The following is a 20,605-nucleotide window of genomic DNA, read 5'->3' on the forward strand; positions in this document are numbered from 1 at the left end:
TACAACAAAAGATATGACGAGGGGGGGGGCGGGGTGGGGATTATGGTACATGGTAAGGGATGTGTCTTAGAATGGTATGGCAGATAGTCTTTTGTTTTATTTGTTGGAAGGGACACTTGCAAATTTTGTATAACAATTTCTGATAACAAAACAGCCTGGTCGGGACCTATGAACATTAACTGTTTATGTTAATGAATTAATTGTGATCAATATTCAAAGGAAAAATGTCAAAATCGAATCCCTTGCACATTTTAGCATGTGCAAGAAATGTTGCCTGGAGATTTCAACAGATACAAGTTGAAGTTAAAAATGTATCAACAAAGGAATGTTGTCAAAAGTACATTTAAATCATTTTGTTAATCTTTCAATTCATGAGTGACCAATTATTTGATATTCTAGCATATTGGGGACGGCTATGTACCGATGATGTGTTATTCTATGAGTTAAAAACGATGGATGTTCTCTTTCCTCCTGTTAAATGTTTACATACCATAGCGTGTGCAGTAAGCGCTATTAAATGTGTACAGTATACTTGCTGTACATTTAAAATTTAAATATATATTTCATAGTGACTGCATGTATGGCAATACTTGTTCCAAATGACGACAAATTTAATGATAACACATTTCGGTTGATAGTCACAGCCTGAATGTTGTTTGTGCAAAGATTCATGTGGAGATATATACGATGGTTTAAAACAAGAAGTGATCAAATTTAATACAACTCAAGTAAATGAATATAACAAATGAAAAAAAAAATGGATATAAAACGAATGAACGAATAAGGGTGATTAAAAATAAATGAATGAATAAATGGATGAATGCAATGAGTGGATGAACACAATGAATGGATTATATAAAGGAACAAAGTTTCCGGGTATTCACAACAAGAACAATTATATCTAGCAAAACATAACAACTAAATGATGTCGAAAAAAATGATGAAATTTGAAATGTGCGTATGACATGTAAGTTGCAGAAATGACATGAAAAAACATGACAAAATCAGTGAAATGTAACATGGAAATTTTTCCTCACCGGTTTGAGAAGCTTCGACGAACATCAACGATCCCGCCAGGATGATGACACACACTAAATCCATCTTGAGGATATTCGAAACGGAAACCTTTTCTTATGCAGATACCCTCTGAAAAGTTAAGTCCCGAGAGCTTCCTATCAGATGTTCAGGTTTGCCCTGATTGGTGCTTTCTTTCATCAAAGTTTATCCCAATTGAGAAACTTTCAACTCCTGAAGTACCAAGAAAGAAAAACAAATCCAGCAAACAGAAAAGAAAAACTTATTAAGACAACAAAAAGAAAAAGAAATGCAAAGTTTGTTCCAATCTGTCAGAAATGAAAGCTAAATTAAGACATCCATCAACAACCCGGACCAGAAAAGTTTATAAACAAGTAAAAGCAAATTGTTCGTTTTGCCATGTGCAGTTAAATCCTCGACTGTGGTTATAGTGTACAGAATCTCTCCTTCTTGAAGGACAATGAAGATTCCCCCCTCTGTAACTACTGGCAGGAAGACTAAATCCTGGAACCCCAGAGTTCAACTTGAGCAAAATCTTGAGCTGGTAAATTCCTTCGTAATTACCTCTGGAGGCTTTGTACTTTCTGTGAATGCTCTGTACAAAACCAACATCATCACCCAGTGGGAAATAAGACCAGAACCTCCTCCGATGACATTCATATGATTGACATTTCCTACAGCCAATCAGAACATGGTTTTGAAAAGCTAGCACTTAAGCTCCGCCTCCTCACTGTCAAAGAGTTTTAGTGTCTCCCACAAGGTGAGCTCTGATTGGTGGAAGATACTAACTGCTTTCAGTGTATAGTGACAGAAGAGTAAGGATAAAGTCAGTTTTAGGTAAAAGGGATAACATTGTTAGAACATGATACATACACTATGATGAATTGATAATAAATTTGGATTGCACAATTCAAATTTCCATGAACAATTTATGGTTCAAGTCGATGACTATAACCTATCTCAATTTGTAAAATTAATTGTAGTTATTGTTTATAATGGGGTGAGGTAGAATGGGGAATGGTGGGATGGTTTGGTCATATCTGTACAATCCAAGTTGGCACATTTTACAAGGAATTTCAAACAGGAAATTGCTATACTTTTAGAGGCCTATAAACCAATTAGGGGAAATAATTAAAGAGTTGAAAATATCAGCTAAAAACCTGGTCAGGACTTTCATCAACTTGAATGTCTCGATTTTGACATTATTAAACATGTAGTCATCCCTTTTTCATAAGTGTTAGTGCGAATATTTGCCGAGGACCAGTTGGTTACAAACACATATCAAGTAAACTTGCCGTGGCAACTAGGGTCGGGGTAACTTGTGGCAGTAAAGAAGGATGATTACAATGAGCAATAACTTTAAACTGTACGGGTAATTTACACTTGCATGGCCAATTGAGAGAGGCAGGGTTGGGACATGGGATAAGGTGAAAATGACACGACAAAACATACTTGTATTATTCAACCTTACATCACATATGAGGAGGAATTTCCAATAGCTGTACTATTTTGTTCCTCTCCTTGAGCATCACCTGTATCTTCCAAGAATCTAACATTTTTGTTGTTGTAATCTATGAGATGATAATGTTGATTCTTAATTGGTCCTGGAATACCTCCAGACCCATCCCCCTCCCATCCCCTCCCCTCCTTCACTTGCTCCTGTTAAGTGGCAAGTTCGGTTCTATCATCTGAATTTTCACCAATAGCCGTGCACAGTAAACCGTCACAGTACCTCTGCTTTGATACCAATCAATCCTACATTGTTGACTCAGGGTTTCTTTTTTTTTGTCAGGAGACAAACAATTGACTTTACATTGAGGGTGAGGATTAGCAGTTTTGTACTTCATAGTAAATAACAACACTAACAAAAGGGTGTTTAGCCATTAATGCTTAACTACAAAAATACATCCAATTTGTTTCCTGAGTGTTTTTCTCTTTTTCTGCAAAGGTAGGTAAATATAAGGTGCTAGGATTCCTAGTGGTTTGGCATACACCAGATTCTTAACAGTTTAAGCCTGAAAGCTATTATCACTTGGTTGTGAACTTGTTTTTGTAAAGTAGTATCAGTTTAAGAACAAATTAAAGAGGGTTAATTTCAGGGAAAATTAAGGGCTTTACTTGTTGAAGAAATGTCAGATTTAGGTTACATACATGTCTGCATATATGTCCAGTTCAGAATTAAGTAGTCAAATTTGAATTGTTGAATGTGAAACCAGTGGCTGAATAATACAAAGTGCAGTTTCCTTGGTTTCAAGTAAACAAGTTGAATTGATGTAATGTATAACATGTGTAATCGTTTATATAACAGTCTACAAATACGGTCTTTCTGAATTTAATTTGGGGCCTAAACTCACCCTTTAATTGTGCAATGTTATCCTACATAATTTGAATGTCATTTTTCCCCCTTTTGTTCTTTACATTAATTGCTACTGCTCATGTTATACCATGAGTTACAAACTCCTGTGTGTAATATCTTAGCAGTGATAATAATCTAAAAATAATTTAAAATAGGAAATTACAGAGAGATACAAAATAGTGAATGTTTTAGAGATTATCTATGCAGGTAAGAGATTTATTAGTTTAAATTTAACCCGTAAGAGAAGTTAAAGGGTATGTGACATTATGCTTAAAATTAATCTTGATAGGTTGTAGACTTTTATTAAAACACTGCAATCATTCCCTCAGATGTAACACAAATACTCAATATAAGAAAACAAACAGGACTTTATGGCCTCAAATATAACATGTTTACAATACAAAATAAACATAAAACAAAATACTGTTAGCAAACTGCTTATCCACTAAAGAGCCTGTGTAAGAGAATGTGTAAACGTAAGTGGACCTGTGTTTCGATCCTAGCAGGATCTTCTTCAGAGGCTGAATGACAAGTGTTAAAAATACAACACAAATATGTCAAGGACCAAAGGTGTTGAATATCATCAGTTTTGATTAAAATATTGCAGCTGATTATGCAATGGATTTACATTAACATTTAGGCCTGCACTGCACATCACCACCAAGTTCCCCTTTAGAGAAGCATTCCAAAGATTTCAAATATTTCAAATATTTAAGAATATCTTGAAAATCCAAAACAGCTGTGGAAAAATGACTAACACACATTTTCTTTTGTCATTGTGTTTTGTATCATTGACTATAACATATCAAAACCCAATTCGGACAAATCAGTTCTCCTTTAACTTGCCTAATCTCTATCAGAGTCCGAGCTTATTCGATCTCAATTTTTAGCAGGTAGAATCAGTCCGATAGCATTGAGCATTATAGCTCTGTGTATTGATGCACAGGCTGTACGCTGGATGAATGATAGCTCTAAATCATGTGCGATTAATCACTCAAACAATTGACATATCTACTGGCTCAGATTGGTCTGCTAATACCCCTCCACAAATAACCAAATCCTTTTCTTTTCTTTGGCCGTGGAGTGAACTGGGGGAAGTGAATCCTGTGATTGGTTTAACACTTTATCCTGTCGGTACCTGTTTGAGAACGAGAACCTTCCACTTACAACAATGTACTGGTAATTCTGTGTGAGGAGATCATGCATGCGGAAGATCTATTTCTGTTCCCACTATAGGGTCTGCTCATTGCTGTGGAATTAGGAATTTTATCAAAACAAAAACAGAGGGAATTTTAACAACATTTCGAACGGTAACAGTATATCTTCCAAGGGATGCTAACAATGATGTACAACAGCGTTAAAGTAGCAGTCTGTTTGAAGGCCACCTACAGTCGTACAAGTTGTTGTCTGTTTGGCAGGCTGCCTCCCAAACAGTTTCCTTTGGTAACCCAATGCAATTCATATTTCCCTATGCTGGTCATGACCCCATAAAATTACTAAGGTCTAAAATCACCCGGTGTACTCATTGTTTATTAATAACTGCACAATTTGACTGATTTGATTGTAGTTGATTGCAAATTGACTGAAGGTTAGTAAATGACTGTATACACTGGCAAACAGTTCAATTTTAAATACTGGAAAATAACTCAAGGTGTGACAAAGAGGAAATAATTTTTGTTCACTGATCGAAATATATTTTGGCATCGACCCAGCTAGTGACCCACTGTAAAATCGCGGCCCATACTTTGGGATGTATCTGTTGGGTGTAGGAACTTTAAATATGGTGTAAATGTTAGAAATCACTAGTCTTTAAGACATTGCTACCTAGCATTTTCTCTTGAAAATTTGTACACATGACTCAAAAGTTCTCCCAAATTCTTAGATGGATATAAAAAGTTGCTTGTCAGTTCAGAATCAGGCCAGATTTGAAAAAATTCAAACGAATATGTTGTTTAATTGTCAGTCATATTCATTCTCAAACATTTAGACAAGATTTTGAAAAGTAAGATCTAAAACACTATACAGCCGTACCTCAATGAGACGGAGAACAAACTGATGTGAAATAACAGTGGTCCCAGGGGTTCAACACTTTTAGTCTGTACATCAATATACACTGATAAAAAATTGCAGCTGGACGAGCAAGCGTGGAGGTACGTTTGTCAGATACTCAGCTGAGATCACTTTGTTGGAACACCAAAACAACCATTTAAAGTTGCTCACATTATACTAACCATTTTCATATCACTTATAGGGGTGAATTATTTCTGTTTTTTCAACAAATATAAGAAAACAACTTTTTCAATCCAAAAATCTAAAGAAATATCAGACTCTGAAGAAGATCCTAAAAAAAATCTAGAGAGAAACTTGAGAAATGAGATACAATTTCTATCCTGTAAGAGTTCCCCCCCCCTCCCCTCTCTCGGTTACTCCTACAAATAAGGCACCAGTCCCCCACTTGTTGTACATTAATGCCGCAGTGGCATCACCAAATGTCATCCAATAATCCCCCATTAACAGCCACAGGGATGATGACGATTAAGAAGTTCATTCAGTTGCTACGAGAGCATTCAGGTAAACAAAGCTGGTACCAACAACAATTTCATCATCATCAGAGCTGGGGAAAAAATTTGTGGCAGGCTGAAAAAGGGCTGATGACATGCTGCGTGCAGTCTACTTGACGACTGAGATAACATTTGTTCCATAACGACAAATTTGATTGGCTTACTGATGGATCTGTAAAGCTGATTTGATCAGATCGTATTTAACACATGGAATGTTCCATCTGTATGTGATGATGATGATGATGATGACAAAATTGAAGAGTATGATTGATGAGAATGCATCTGAATTTGATGCTACAGGTTTGTGGTTGTACAAGTATCAGACCCAATCAACACGGGGGGGGGGGGAGAAGGAAAAGGGGTGGGGGAGGGTTAGGGGAAGATAAGGAGAAATATTGTAATCAGCACACCATATTTGTGTTAACATGCTGGGACAAGCTTAATGTATAGGATTTAAGACCAGGGCAAAATTATGCTCTTTTATTTAAAGCAATCAAACATAAATCTTACAACTTGGGAAGGAAAAACAGTTAACTTAATGGATATTAATATTTAAGTTTCAACTTTTCCACTCCAAGATGAATCAATGAACTTATAAATTCTCACAAGGAATATAATATTCCAGATTTGATCAAATAAATTGACACATTGCGTATCTTTTGCAATTCATAAGTTTATGATTTCCATCGTTCTTTGCACCAGTCAAAACATGGTCCATCAAGATACTAGTTTCCAGTGCCAGCCACAATGAACACAGCCTGATATTAACGCTTGATGAAGATTGTGTTTCTTCATTACACTGACAAGATATAGCGCCCTCAAAGTTGGGGGACTACTTTCCACTGTACCACTAATAGATATATGTAACCATTGCCTAACCGGTTTAGTTCTATTGGATCAAAGCGACTGTTTTCATGTCATGGGGGAGGGCTGGTAATGATCGAGCCTGAGTGTTATCTTTGTGACATGGGTTATTAAACTGCGGTCTGATATATGAATGTAATCCCCATGGAACATCAGATGGATCTTGCAGTCTATAAACTCGACACTGAGCTTGATTGTGCATATACAAGCAGTGGTGGGTAATTACTGAGCATAGGAGTGTTTACAGCCTGAAATAATTCAACTAGAATCATAGATAAAAGCTGTACTGAGATTATCATCCTCTCTGCAGTCATATAACGTTGGTCACACAATTCCGCTATCGAAAGCAACCCTGGAGCTCAACTTGACCATTGTGACCTAGTTTGTTGTGAAGACCCATAGCCCTGGACACTAAATGTTCAATTGATGAGTGCATGAACTATATTGTTCAAATCTGTTAATGAGAGGTGATTTTTAATTTAAGTTGAATGATGCAAACTTAAATTCCTGAGATTGGTTACTTACATTTGTTGAAACTAGACACTTCAATGCACCCCCCCAATTCAACCCCTTTCAAACAATATTGAGTGCCCCGCCCCCCGTCCGATCCCACCATCAATGAAGTTAAGACTATTGCAGTATAAAGACAATTGAAATTCTCAGTGAATAATAATGAAGAATATGCCATTATAATGAAACAATGTTTACAGCAGAGATAAATGCTTTGATATGAACATATCCCCTTCAAAAATAACACAGTAATCCAGAGATCACTCAGGCTACTGGAATTCTGAAGGACTGTATCTCCCAATAGCTACTGTAGTAGTAGTAGCAGTTTATCGGGAAGAAAAACAATACTTTACATTTCAGCCAGTAACAAATCAGTACCAAATAGTGCAACCTCTTCTACTACTACTTCAAACCTCACCCCTTGACTCACAATATACAACTGTCAACATTAACAATGTTCTATGTTTAGCAACAAGTGTGACCATTTTTTGATAATTCTAGCATATATTGAGGACAACACTGCTTTTCATATATAGCTGGGATTCCAGTTTCCAGGACTGATTTTACACTGAATTATTCGACTTTATCAAGTTTGTCTATCACTTTTCTAAGGGAATCCTCTAGCCAAACAAGTGGTTAGAAATAAATGATACTACATCTCTAGTCCAGGACGGTCTCTAGCGTGTTTGTATTTGAATTGTTACGTTGTTAGGATATACAAATAAATTAGTCACACTATTTACAACTAATCACCCACTTAAGTATTAGATAAACAGTTGTTCCTAATTTGGAGTAATTTAAAGTCATTGGTATTTGATGTAAACCCAGTGACTTAAAAGTAAGGTCGTATTCTGGTGATTTTCTCAATTTGTAAAGTAATTAACAGATCGGGTAAATCACCTCTGAGTTGTACTGCTTAAACGAGGCAATCGGGAAACAGAGCAAGTGTTGAGAGCAAAGTAAAAGTATAAGTGGATTATTGAAGCAGAACGAGAGATAAACACAAACATCATTATTGATCTACCTGATAGAGGTAACTGTCTAAAGGACTTCCCGATATATGTTTAAGGTTCCTTCACAGACAAGACTTAATCACATCTAAAATATGACATCATCGGGCTAACTGTGCTTCGATTGTTGACGTTGGATATATACAGTGGAGGAGCGTCCATACAGTCAGGGGGGCGGATGCCCCCCATGACGGACTCAAATGGACTGCTGGCGCCCTTTTCAGCTATTCACCACTTTTTACTTATTCGCGATTATTTACTTTTTTATTGCGCTCTCATCTACCTATTGACATTTGTCACATTTTGTTGGCGATGACACCTATTTATTCTTCGTTTATCTGCAAATTAGCAAGGCCCGGAAAGGGTAATTTCCGGCGATATATGGAGTATCTTTACTCAACAAAATTTCTGTACGCTCTGCGCCAACCTATGGTGGCGCTCCGCTTAGATAAAGTCTGAAGCGCCCATACAAACCATTCTCGCCCCCTCTGACCAATACCCCTAGCTCCGCCACTGGATGTATATATATATTACGGAATGTTTCTTTTCTGTAATAGAGATGGGTTTTGTAAATGCTGGATGAAAAATTAAAATCCTCTTAAAATGACCTAATGATGGCATTGGTTTTAGTGTCAACATCCACTGTTTATTACATTCAACCTTGAGAAAATGAAGAGAAAATCAAAGGGAAAAGGTTTCAGATCCTGATGATAATTAATATGAAGACACAATTTTTTATAAAATGACAGCTCCCAGACACGCCTTTTTGACATGAGGATGTTTTTCAAACAGAACAAGTTTTTTCTTAATAGCTGTTTGGGGGACTTGTTGCTCTTCACAAAGGTTGTATATTTAAGCTAAACAGTGGCGTAGAAAGGTACTTTTGAGTGGGGGGGGCTGAAGACTGATGGCCGGCCTAGGGGAGAGGTCTAAGGGGAGGGGGTACCCCTGGTGCCACCTGGAAATTTTTTGCATTTCCAGGTGGCCTCAGATGCAATTTGGTGCAATATAGCACACTTCAACACCCACTCCATTTTTAAATAATTTTGCATTTTCACCTGGCCTTAGATGCAATTTGGTGCTCCAAATGAGATTTTTTTCTCATTTGGAAATGAAAAAGGGGTTTTCTGACTTGCGAAGCGGGGGGCGGAATGATACTTCCGCCCCCCCCCATATTTTTCACTAAAGATGATGGTTAGGTATGTGTTCCTACATACTTTAAAATACAACAGGGTACTTGTCATGAATTGTCACTTTTAACCATCTATGGAACTGACATTGAAATCCCATGAGATGGTATGAAGATACATCTCTCCTTCTTACCAATGTTATATCTCAATGTTCTCAACATCCAACAGTAACCAGTTCTGGTTAATTTTCTATCATCTTTAAAAGTGACGACAAAAAGAATAAAACATAAATAAATATATAAACCATGTGTGTACTCAAGCAAAACAGTGCCTAACTGTATTGCAAACCGACTGCATAGAATTTCAAAACATATCCCAATGTTCAAGAAAGTGTTTTCCACTTTTCATGACAGGTGTCGAAATCATTGTGAAAATTTTGTAACGAAATATATTTGCTGACACCAAAGAAACCCCCAAAAACCCATTTCTGTCACACTCGCATTTTTTTCTCTCATTTGATTAAATCAGCAGAACCATCTCTCAAATTGTTATGGCACTGTTTAGGAGGACAATAATTACTTTGCCACCTCCATACCACAAATTTTTATCAATTCCATTAAATATTTGTCCCCCGCACCTACTTCCGACGATGACAGGGACGTTGATTTTGGGAGGAAAACATTCTGCCTCATCCCACAGATTTTACTGCCATCAAAGGACGAACCCGATATTTAATTGGAATTATGATTAAAGTGCCAATGACAGAGGGAAGTGTCACTGGCGTTCTGTTTGGATAACTAGTGGGATACCTGCCCTTTACTTTTAGCCTCTCGTGACCCCTTTTGGTCTGTTAATAGGTTTACCAGTCTGATAAAAGTCCAACCGCACTTGTGTCCAAAACATGGGTCGGTCTGGAGGGCACTTTAGCAGAATAACCAACACAAACATTCCTTATTGTATGACAGGATACGAAAAGAAAATCGTTTGGACGTTAAAAGCTGCATATTTATTCAATTTAAGAAATGGGGGGAAAAAAAGGAAGTAATAAAAAATTAAGAAAGAATTCATTTAAATTTGCAATACATGACGGCCACTAGCAGTGGTGTGGGTACTTTGAAAATATGAATATTGCATTGATATAATTGAGAAAGTGTGAGATCTGTGGTAGCCTTTGAATCATGCAAGCTATAGTTATACAATAAGACAAATTTATCATGAATATGCATGAGATTTGCATAAATTGATTTGACTGTATTATAGTCTGAGCCAATTAACTAAAGGAGATTGAACTGCCTGGTCAGTGTAGATACCGTACTTTGAATCTTATAAATTTTCACATACTAACGGTGTATTGAAAGACAGATTGAACTGGATGCTGATTATATAGTGGAGGGCACACGAGAATGATCGGACCAACTTCACAAGAGCACATGTAACAAAACAGGGTACCCTACCTGACACAGCAGGAAGAACACAATTGAATGATCAAACTTGGAAAGTTACTACCACCATGCCTCCTCCCCTCCCTCCCTTCCCTCATCCCTCACTTTCTACATAAATTCTTGATATCCATAAATTGATAATATTCACAACTACCTAAATGAAATGAACCTAGTACATTCTACCTGGCACCCCTTGATTACCCCCACTCCTTCACCCCTCCCCTTCCCCCATCCCTTACCCTTCGAATAAATTCCTGATACCCATAAATTCATAGGATTCACAACTACCTAAATGAAATGAACCAAGTACATTAAACTTTACTACCTGGCACCCCTTGATTACCCCCACTCCTTCACCCCCTCCCCTTCCCCTATCCCTCACCCATCGAATAAATTCCTGATACCCATAAATTCATAGGATTCACAACTACCTAAATGAAATGAACCTAGTACATTAAACTTTACTACTTGGCACCCCTCTATCACCCCACTCCTTCACCACTGCCCCCTCCCCCTATTTATACTGTCTATACTGTAGATGGGATGAATTCTTTACACTACGTCCCTTACTAGAGTGACCTCCTTGCTACCTGAAGTGACCCCCTTTCTGCTGTGCATGGAATTAACCCTATATTTTGTTCCAAATTTAATTGTGAGACAGCCAGGTATGAGTCCTATCAGATTATCATCAGACAGTACACACGAGTCCATCATCATCTTGTAATGACTAATAAACCAGACATTACTACATCCACCCACACAGAGACCAAAAATACAGGGCACTTGCTGGTGTGTCAATAGCCAACCTCTTTTAATCAACTGAAGAGCTTGCTTTTACAACATTAAGCTTTAAATTGAATTATACCAGTGTTGACATCTATAAAATAGCAAATTCTGAGTGTGGGAGTCATAATCATATAACACCAAATATGTTTCACCCAACCCCCCCCCCCTCCGCCCCTTCCCTGCTACTCTTTCCCAAGTTTCCCTGGAAAGAAAAATTGTGCACTCTGCTTCACTTTATGCTACTTCAGACAGGATGCTATAAAAAGAATATAAAAACCGGCTTCATTGAACTAGCAACTCGGCTAAGAAATAGATAAAAATGAAGCCGAAAATAGTTTGCACTTCCATAACTTAGAAATAATTTACAGAATAAATCATAAGGTTGATGAATGCGATTTGCACAAAGATAATAATCTCGGCTAGATGCTAACGAACAATTTTGATTAACAAGTTGTCTCTCGCATGAACAAATGTAATTTACTCATTTCTCCAATGGATCAATATTTTACTAAAAATGTACGTTTAACACAAAGATTTTATGTACAGCACAGACAGTTTTATGGAAAATTCAGGTTACAATTGGTTATCAGTTCAACACTGGAAACTACCCTTTCAAGCAAACCCTTTTTCAGTGGGGAAGGAGTGTTAAGTGCTGAAAAAAAAAAAAAAAAAAAAAAATCAAAGCAAACAGCTGTTCAAAGGTTTCTTACAAGTAAAGAACAGTAGAACATTGACAAGATCTACAAATACTTTCGTAATATCTGAAATTGCTGTTTCAAGCATTTTTACCATCATTTTGCAACCACTGGAAAGCCACGGCATTCCGTAGCATTTTGGTCTGTCATCGAGTTTCAAGAATATTTTAAATAATTTTCATTCATGAATGAACTAGTAACTTTATTCACTTTTTGAGAGTCTCAACTTAATATAAGTCTTTCTAAGTCTTTTTGCCAAGTACGTACATAGTAGTCCTTTTCTGCACTAACCCGCCACTTGCCTATAAATTTGCCTAGCTGGTAAGTAGCACTTATGTTTTCCTAAAGAGTTGAAATAATAAAAAAGAAAGTATGCTATATGATGAACTGTGGGGTAGTTTTTTATACATCTTGGACTTTTTGCATGAGATCTTGTAAAAAGATTTTATTATGGAAATTAAAAATAATGGAAGAAAAAGACACACAGCCAAATGTAAGCCAAAAGAGAGTTGTGCAATCGGTTCTGATAATTCTAAATTTTTATCGAGAAAGCAATTCTATAACCGGGAAACCAACAAGGAGAAGAAGAAGCAGTCTATATTGCTCACGACAAGAAATTCATAGCCCAGCCAGGGATTAGGAATTGTCTGCCAACGTAATGCAACAACATGTTTTACCATAAAGATGCATGCCAAAGCTATTCTTATACCTAAATATTACCCGCTAATTTATTCCGAAGCAGAAATATCTGACATGTGATACTGTCCCTGGGACTAGATTTGGGACAGACAGATATCCCTCGGAACTAAAATCAATTTTCCTTTTTTTTTATTTTGCTTCTTTTTCTGTTGTTTTTCATCACAAATCTGCTAATTCATGACCTAGTTATGAGTAGATGCCACTTAATCCTCCCCAGTTACCTAACATCATTATCGCACTTAAGGTTTGGTCATGAAGTACATCGTCGTTCACTCAAGGTTTCAATTTGCGAAGGACGTTTTTTCGTGCAAAGAACATGAATCTTAGTGACCCTCTCAGCAAGTAGAAGAGACACGAAGATCGATGCCAGGTAAAAACACTAGATAAAATATAAGAGTCGTTTCTTGGGTTTGTTTCTTCTCGTTTAAGTTGTTTTTAAGATTGCTAATTATTTTTCTGTTGCTAATTAAATACATCCACAAATATTGTACAGCTGAATTTGCTCCATTGAAACTAATTGCCACTTAACCTAGCTGGTCCCCTCCTTGCATTTACTTAAATGTAGGCTCATTATCTAAACTCAAGTTTCAACAACTATATTTCTGTCACATATTTTCAGTACATATAAATATACAGTGTGCATACAGTGAGAGACCTGGGAGAACCCACAAGAAGCTTAGCAAAGCGTCGATACGTACCCCCTAGAACGGAAAGTGTATACCGTATAACTTAATTTACTAGATTGCATATAAGAACAATAGTCGAAAACAAAAGAACACTTAACACAAAACAAGAACAGAACAAAACAGAAACTGCAAAGGCCTATTAAACATAAAATACCTTGTCACAATCTTCTGGACGCAAGGAAACATTTCCGTTATGCATTCCATATTAAACATGAACTAATGTTTTGGTACTATCGTATACCAAATAATCACACAATGACGATAATAATTTTTGTTTGCAAACTTTTTGGCCTATTTCGCAGGGGTTGAAGGAATGAAAAACTAAAACTTCAAAATCATTCACCTTTAATCAGTTAAAATCAGTTTAAATCAGTTAAAAAATTCTTGACCTACACGAAGACACACTTTTCAATGAACGATTCTCTCTTTTTGTGCAGAACTTAAAAAAAATACCACATGTGTAGAAATAATTTTGAACAAACGCTAAAAAGCTAAAATTAAAATTATACATGATATAAGCAGGCTTTCACTGATTCCTGGTTTTTTGGCTTTCAAAGCTGGTGCTTGAGCATGTCACGATTTTCACAAATATTAATACCATTCACTTTACAGGATATGATGATCCAATTCAACTTACCACGTAACAATTAGGTGTAGAGAGGTGTTGCTCAGGTAAGATACAAAACTGTTGTGATACACTTAATGAGAAATTCCTCTTTGTTTTTTTTCTTCTCCATGCATCATGCAGAGAACACAGTGAGGTTGATCCTTCCTGTACAAATGTCAAATGTTAAAAAAGAGTAGGAACAAAGGCTGTGTTAGCTCAAAGTATAGTTCCAGTATTCAGAAGTAAAAAAGAGGTCTATTTTCGGGACAGGACAATAGAAGTAGGCGGAGAAGTACATCCCTCAAACCAGACTTGTACACACTTGACCAATGAAAGAACTCTAAACACACTAGTGTTGATACAGTTAACTGGCCATCAAGAGGAGACAAACGGGGTACACACTGGCCCCTCCAGATTATTGACGCCACGGTAGCCCCTAATGTCAACCGAAGGAATAAATATCTCCCGCTAATAAGCAAACAGGCCATTATCGTCCATGGTCAGAGTTGAACTTGTTCCGTTGATTCGGAGATACGGTTATTCAATATTAAGAAAACAAAAAACTGTTCCTAATTCTGTTCAATGGACAAATTCCTACTCAATTTGTGTGTGTACACTTGACAAGGCTGGACAAATAAGATTTTGCATTTTTTTTTTTTGGTTATCAAAACTTTTAACAAGAGAAGTTATACTACTAGGTATGTAAACATTTGTGAAGTGTTTGACCTATGGTGTTAACTTTGGCCATATTCTGTTTTTTTTTTATTTGTTTAAGAGGCCATCAGTGGCAGCACCAGCCTAGGGAATTTTTTTTTTTTTGGGGGGGGGAAGCAACTAGAGGGCAAGGAATATATCTAAGGGGGCCAAAAATATAACACTAATATGGGAAGGGGGAGGGTCTAAAGGAAGGGGGCCATCTTCCCTTTGGGAATTTTTCTACAAGTAAAATGGCTTAGATGCAAAATGGAGCTATCATTTGACAATTTTTCACATATCTAACCTTCCTAAAGTATGAAATTTTATAGCGAGTAAGAACTGTTTTCTATGTTCGACAAACTGAGTGCCCGCGGCTTTGATCCAATAGAAAATGTTTTATTGCTCGACTTTGGTAGGCAGTGGAAGCTGTTTCTAATACAAACAATTAGCCTAGCTCTATATATTTTGGATAAGTACCAGATCTGGTTGAGGGAGAAACTGGGGGGGTGGCAAGGAGAAAATCCCCTCCCCCCGTAGCACCACCACTGCAGGCTATAATTGTTAATCCACTTATTGTATATAGCAAATGGATAAATTCAGAAAACATTTTCATCTTAACATACCATGAGTAATGTTAACACCAGGGGCCGACCCTGATTTTAAATGCAATTGACAAGTATTATTACGTGTTTCTGTGAGCAGTTTTCTTCCTGAAAACTTTCATCAAAACCTACTGACCATTATACTCGTGCCGTGTTTTCAAATGATTAAATACAAGACATCCTTGTGTTTTCACCAAAAGACATCAGCTAATTAAATTCATTTAACTTGTCGCAGAGTAAAAATGTTGTCCCATCAGAATTTTCTTAGGTATTTGAAACAAAACTTTACTTCAGCTGATTAGCTTGGATAATTAAGTGGTGGAATTTTCCAAATCCCTTTAATGTTGACTTACTAGCATTGTTATGGGCAATATAATTATTCCCATTATTAGTGGCTACTGTTACAAAGTAGGGTTACCCAACACCCCCCCCCCCCACTTCACTCCAGGAAAAACTACTATAATACTACTAATAATAGTAATTATATTATTCAAAACTTGTTGAATTATCAGAAGCAATTCTTCAGCTAAAAATTAAGTGTGAACCATTTTTGGGGGTCAGGTGAGAATATCTATCTAAGTGCTGTACATGTATACCTACCCTTAAGATTATTTGATTCATGGTAGTAGATTTTCAAGTCAACACTTACTTTACCAAACGCTGACGAGAAGTCGCCAACTAACCGGCTCATGTTTGCGCTAGCCACAGGTACTTGAAGTACTCCAGTTGACCTCAATCCTCATTCTCTTTCATTGGTGGTAGTAAAAGCTTGCAATTCTTGACTTCCATCAGAGGCATTTTCTTGACAACAACAAAATGCCTCATAAAGGAAATGATCAATATTCCTCAAATTGATTTTTTGACAACTAAAAACTTGTCATTTTTAAGGGCTTGATGCAAATAAGGTCAACAATGCATCAAACCAAAAGCACAATTTATATTCTTTTAAAAACTTTGTGATACCGAGCTGAGCAAAAAAACGAGAAAACTGGTGAGTGCATGCATCTATATTGCAGGAAAGTATTTGGAGGACATCTATCTAGTGGGCAGTATTGCAGAGCGTATGTCATGTGCATAATATTGTAACAGTAACCAAGATAAGAATAATATATACTGAGCAGATCTTAAGTTCTGTGGATATTTGATGAATTTTATCAGTATACATATATAAACTTTAAGTTACTGTAGACTTGAGGTAGGAGTACAATAGCATGAGTAAGAGTACAAGTAGAATTCCCCTTGGTATGAGTACAAGGCTCAGATTAGCGAGAATACAAGTACTTAATTTTACACTGGTATCAGTACTAGATCCCAAATTATTTCATGTACAAGTACAAGGCTCTAAGTGAGAGTACAAGTACTTAATTTTGTGCTAGTATTAATACTAAATTGCTTCCAGTGTGAGTACAAGGCTCTAAGTGTGAGTATGAGTATTAATTTTGTACTAAGTATCTATACTTTATTCCCAAATGCCCCAAGTATGAGTACATATTAATCTATGAGAACAATTACTAGTACAGGCAACTATGCTACAAGTATGGACACACTTCAAGTCAATTTCAGGTACAAGTTTATTAAGGTAGTTCAAAACGATCTACGCTAGCGATTAGATTTTAGCATGCTAAAATTTGCTATACATTTCCAAACATATTTTGTGAGGCTCTGTATTATCCTCCAGGCACAAGTAATGAGACAAAATGGAGGGTTGAATTAGACTTAATATGTCTCAGTGAGGATAATTACTTGAGTAAAATGTGTGTTGAACTATATGAGCCTCTGTGACCAATTATTAGACATTCTAGCATACTTGGTGGTTGGGGGGGGGGGGAGGGGAGGGTTAGGGCAATACTGATGACACTTGACCTCATCAAGGAGAGAGAGATAGCTATACAAAATGTTAAGAGAATACTCCTTTTGAACACCCACCAATCTAGTTTATGTTACGTTATCAACTATATCTTTGGGAAACTAGAAGAGAAAGAAAGCTTGAATAATTAAAAGTAAGAATCGAGATATAAAGCCTATATGCACATTAATTCCATTTTTTAGAACATTATGTTCGGTTACACAGTATGATACATCAACTGATATAATGGTAAACAAATTATTATTGCCTTGTGAGTGAGTCACAACTGATAACTGTTGACAGACGGAGAATGATACAAAACCAAAATGGAATTAATGGTTTGGCAAGAGAGGGAGAAAAAGAAAAATAGTTTTCAGCACCCAATTTAGTTTGGCATATTTTCTCGAGGGTTTTTTCACAAGTGCATTGAAAGACATGGCAATCTACAGTTCTTTCTTAAGTGATGTTTGTGTATGGGAAAGCTTAGGGGGTAAACATAATTGGGAGAGGTTCCTGATTGGAAATGAAAGGTGGTTTTGTAGGAACCATGATAATATGCTAAAACGAGCAAATTTTACCTTGGGGATCGGGAGTCCGACCTACAGGGTGTCAAACGGTGTCGGTCTGGCCATGTTGAAGATGATGGCTGCAGGGGTCAGCTGACAAAAGAAGCAGTAGGCGGAAGAAAACATTAAAGGAGTAGTTCTCATATGCAGAAATTTAAGGAATTTTCTTGCTTTTTCTTGAAATTTTTTGTCTAGGAACAGATTATTAAATAAAAAATTAGATATTATACAAGCAAATTGCAGAAGCAAAATTTCAATCCAGCAACAAAAAAAAAAGAAAAAAAAATATCAGAAGCAGAGACAGATCCAGTACTTGTGTACTCTTTAAGAACTCAGATTTGGGGTAGATGAGGGAGAGGGGGCTTTTGAAATGATGTTATCAATCGGATTATGAATAGACAAAGTACTTGAAATACCCAATCTTTATCTTGCAATTCGGGTATTATTTTGTATTATTATAAGTGTTGATATTAGTCTCCTTGTTGGGGGGGGGGGGGTGTGAAGGAGGGAGCAGGAGGATGGGAATGAGGTTATCACTCCATACCCCACTTTCATATCAAGTGTAACAATACCTAGCCAGTTTTTTGGTTAGGAGACAATTTTGATAGAAGTTAAATAATCGTAGACCATTAGGCCTTTATCTTTTAAAAGGTACATGGAATAAAGGCACTCTCTTTTTCTTGGCATCCAGAAAATCCCTTTAACTGACAAGGAAGAGGTCTTCAAACCAGACACAGTACCACACATGCATTCAGAGCGTATGACCGGGAGATGATGTGATTGCCTGGGAGGCTGATACGTGTACAAACTAACTAAACTATAATTACAGTAGCAGCAAAAAAACACATTTTGTCTTTTCTTTTTTTCAGGAATTTGAACTTCATATTCTACGATATATATGACTACAAACAGCCAAACTAGAGCAGGTGCAAATAAATATTTTGGTGTCATTTTGTTTACTTCCTGCTTGCAATTTCTTGGCATCCATCGATCGTGAACTCAACTGCAATTCGTATACGCTACCTTAGGCATATACTGGCCTAAGTTTGTTTCAGTGTTAAAACACTTTCATCTTGCAAAATATGAAGAAGAAAAATAGCTCAGTAAAGAAAAAAAAAGGTACTTTGACATCAGAAATTGACCAAATGGCAGCTCCTAACAAGACTTTTAATCCGTGATATCTTCCAAGTTAGATATTTGGGGTGATCTAGTAGTAAATTTTCATCACCACAATCTCCATCATTCTAGTGTATAAATGATGCTTGGGTTGGCATCTTGTTTAATTACTGTACTCTCCAGCTGAATTTGACTCTTCAAAGTTTTTTTCCTGATATTGACAAGAGTTCATAGTTAGGTCGTGTTTGAAATATGATAGTGAAAGATAAAACTGTCGAGTTTACAAATGACAGTGATAACCTAATGTTCGTATTGGTCAATCTTTTTTATGTAGACTTCCAGATGACCCTATGTTCTATCAGATACTGTATATAATTGTTGCTGCTTATATTGCTGGAAATATTTTTATTGTGCTGGATGCTTCCTATTCTATTTTGAACCTTAGATTGGCTAGGATTCTAATCTGAACTCATGAGGGGCAAAGTTGCAAAATACCATTTTATCTGGTATATACATATTATGATGTATCCCAACTTTGGAGTAGAAAAAAGTATAGCAAAGACACCATTTTTGTCAGTCTGCATTAACCCTTCACCAGATAGGTCACTTCTGATATAACAGGTATCAACTTCAATATTTTTTTGTTACCTTCAATACACCATGTAGTAATTTAATCCTTCATAATGTAATCCTGTAGTGTGAGTAACCAAACTGAGGGGGAGGGGGGCACATCAATGCATGAGGATCACCATCCTTTCAAAACTTACAGGACAAAATTCTAATAACCAAAGCTAAAAGAAACAGAAAAAAAGAAAGCACAAACACATTCTTCATTAAAATTTACTTTTTTTTATTATTGTTTGCTAGAAATCACCACTTGTTGACAAATAAACACCAAAAGCAAATTAATTGATAAAGATCCCTTTTATAAAGGCAAATTTCTGAAGACTCTAAAAGCCTCATGATTTATTAACACATATTATTACAAACGTACAGCAAGAAACCTGGCAAGGTTGTGTTTGCAAATATGGAGATAATTGAATAAAGTAATAACACCTTTTTCCCCAATCACTTGGGTCATAGAATTTAATGATAAGAACTTTCAGTGACTCTACCATAAGTGGAGTGACTCTTAATAAGTCATAGCTTTAGTTATGGACTTCGTTTCTTCTGTTAGTTATACTCCCCATCATTATCTGTGACATGTGAATTACTTACTGTCAATCAGAATCAATCTTAAAGGAATACATTGTGCTCGGAAAAAAAAAAAGGCAAAAATGTAATTCAAACTTTGCAAAATGAATGTCTTTAAACTTTCCCCATTTTATATTTTAATTATTCAGGTGAGCTTCCCTAGAAATGTAGATATGAAAAAGGTCAATCTGTTTATATTTTCTG

At 36.4% G+C, this 20,605-nt stretch overlaps 1 protein-coding gene across 3 annotated transcripts in view; it reads right to left on the reverse strand.

Moving 5' to 3' along the window:
- The window catches only part of LOC139967459 (uncharacterized), a 69,047-nt gene extending 52,426 nt beyond the window's left edge, over positions 1-16,621 (reverse strand). The window contains exons 1-4 of one of the 3 annotated variants that reach the window (XM_071971305.1): positions 16,329-16,621; positions 14,412-14,546; positions 1,600-1,823; positions 1,038-1,248 (exon numbers count right to left, since the gene is read on the reverse strand). In XM_071971305.1, coding sequence (XP_071827406.1) covers positions 1,038-1,101 — 64 coding nt within the window. In that variant the 5' untranslated portion in view covers positions 1,102-1,248; positions 1,600-1,823; positions 14,412-14,546; positions 16,329-16,621. Of the gene's footprint in view, positions 1-1,037; positions 1,824-14,411; positions 14,547-16,328 lie in introns of those variants that run through there. The other 2 variants (XM_071971306.1, XM_071971307.1) reach the window with 2 other exon arrangements.
- Positions 16,622-20,605: the final 3,984 nt, after the last annotated feature.

Source organism: Apostichopus japonicus, chromosome 5, assembly GCF_037975245.1.
Source record: "Apostichopus japonicus isolate 1M-3 chromosome 5, ASM3797524v1, whole genome shotgun sequence".
Lineage (NCBI taxonomy): Eukaryota > Metazoa > Echinodermata > Holothuroidea > Aspidochirotida > Stichopodidae > Apostichopus > Apostichopus japonicus.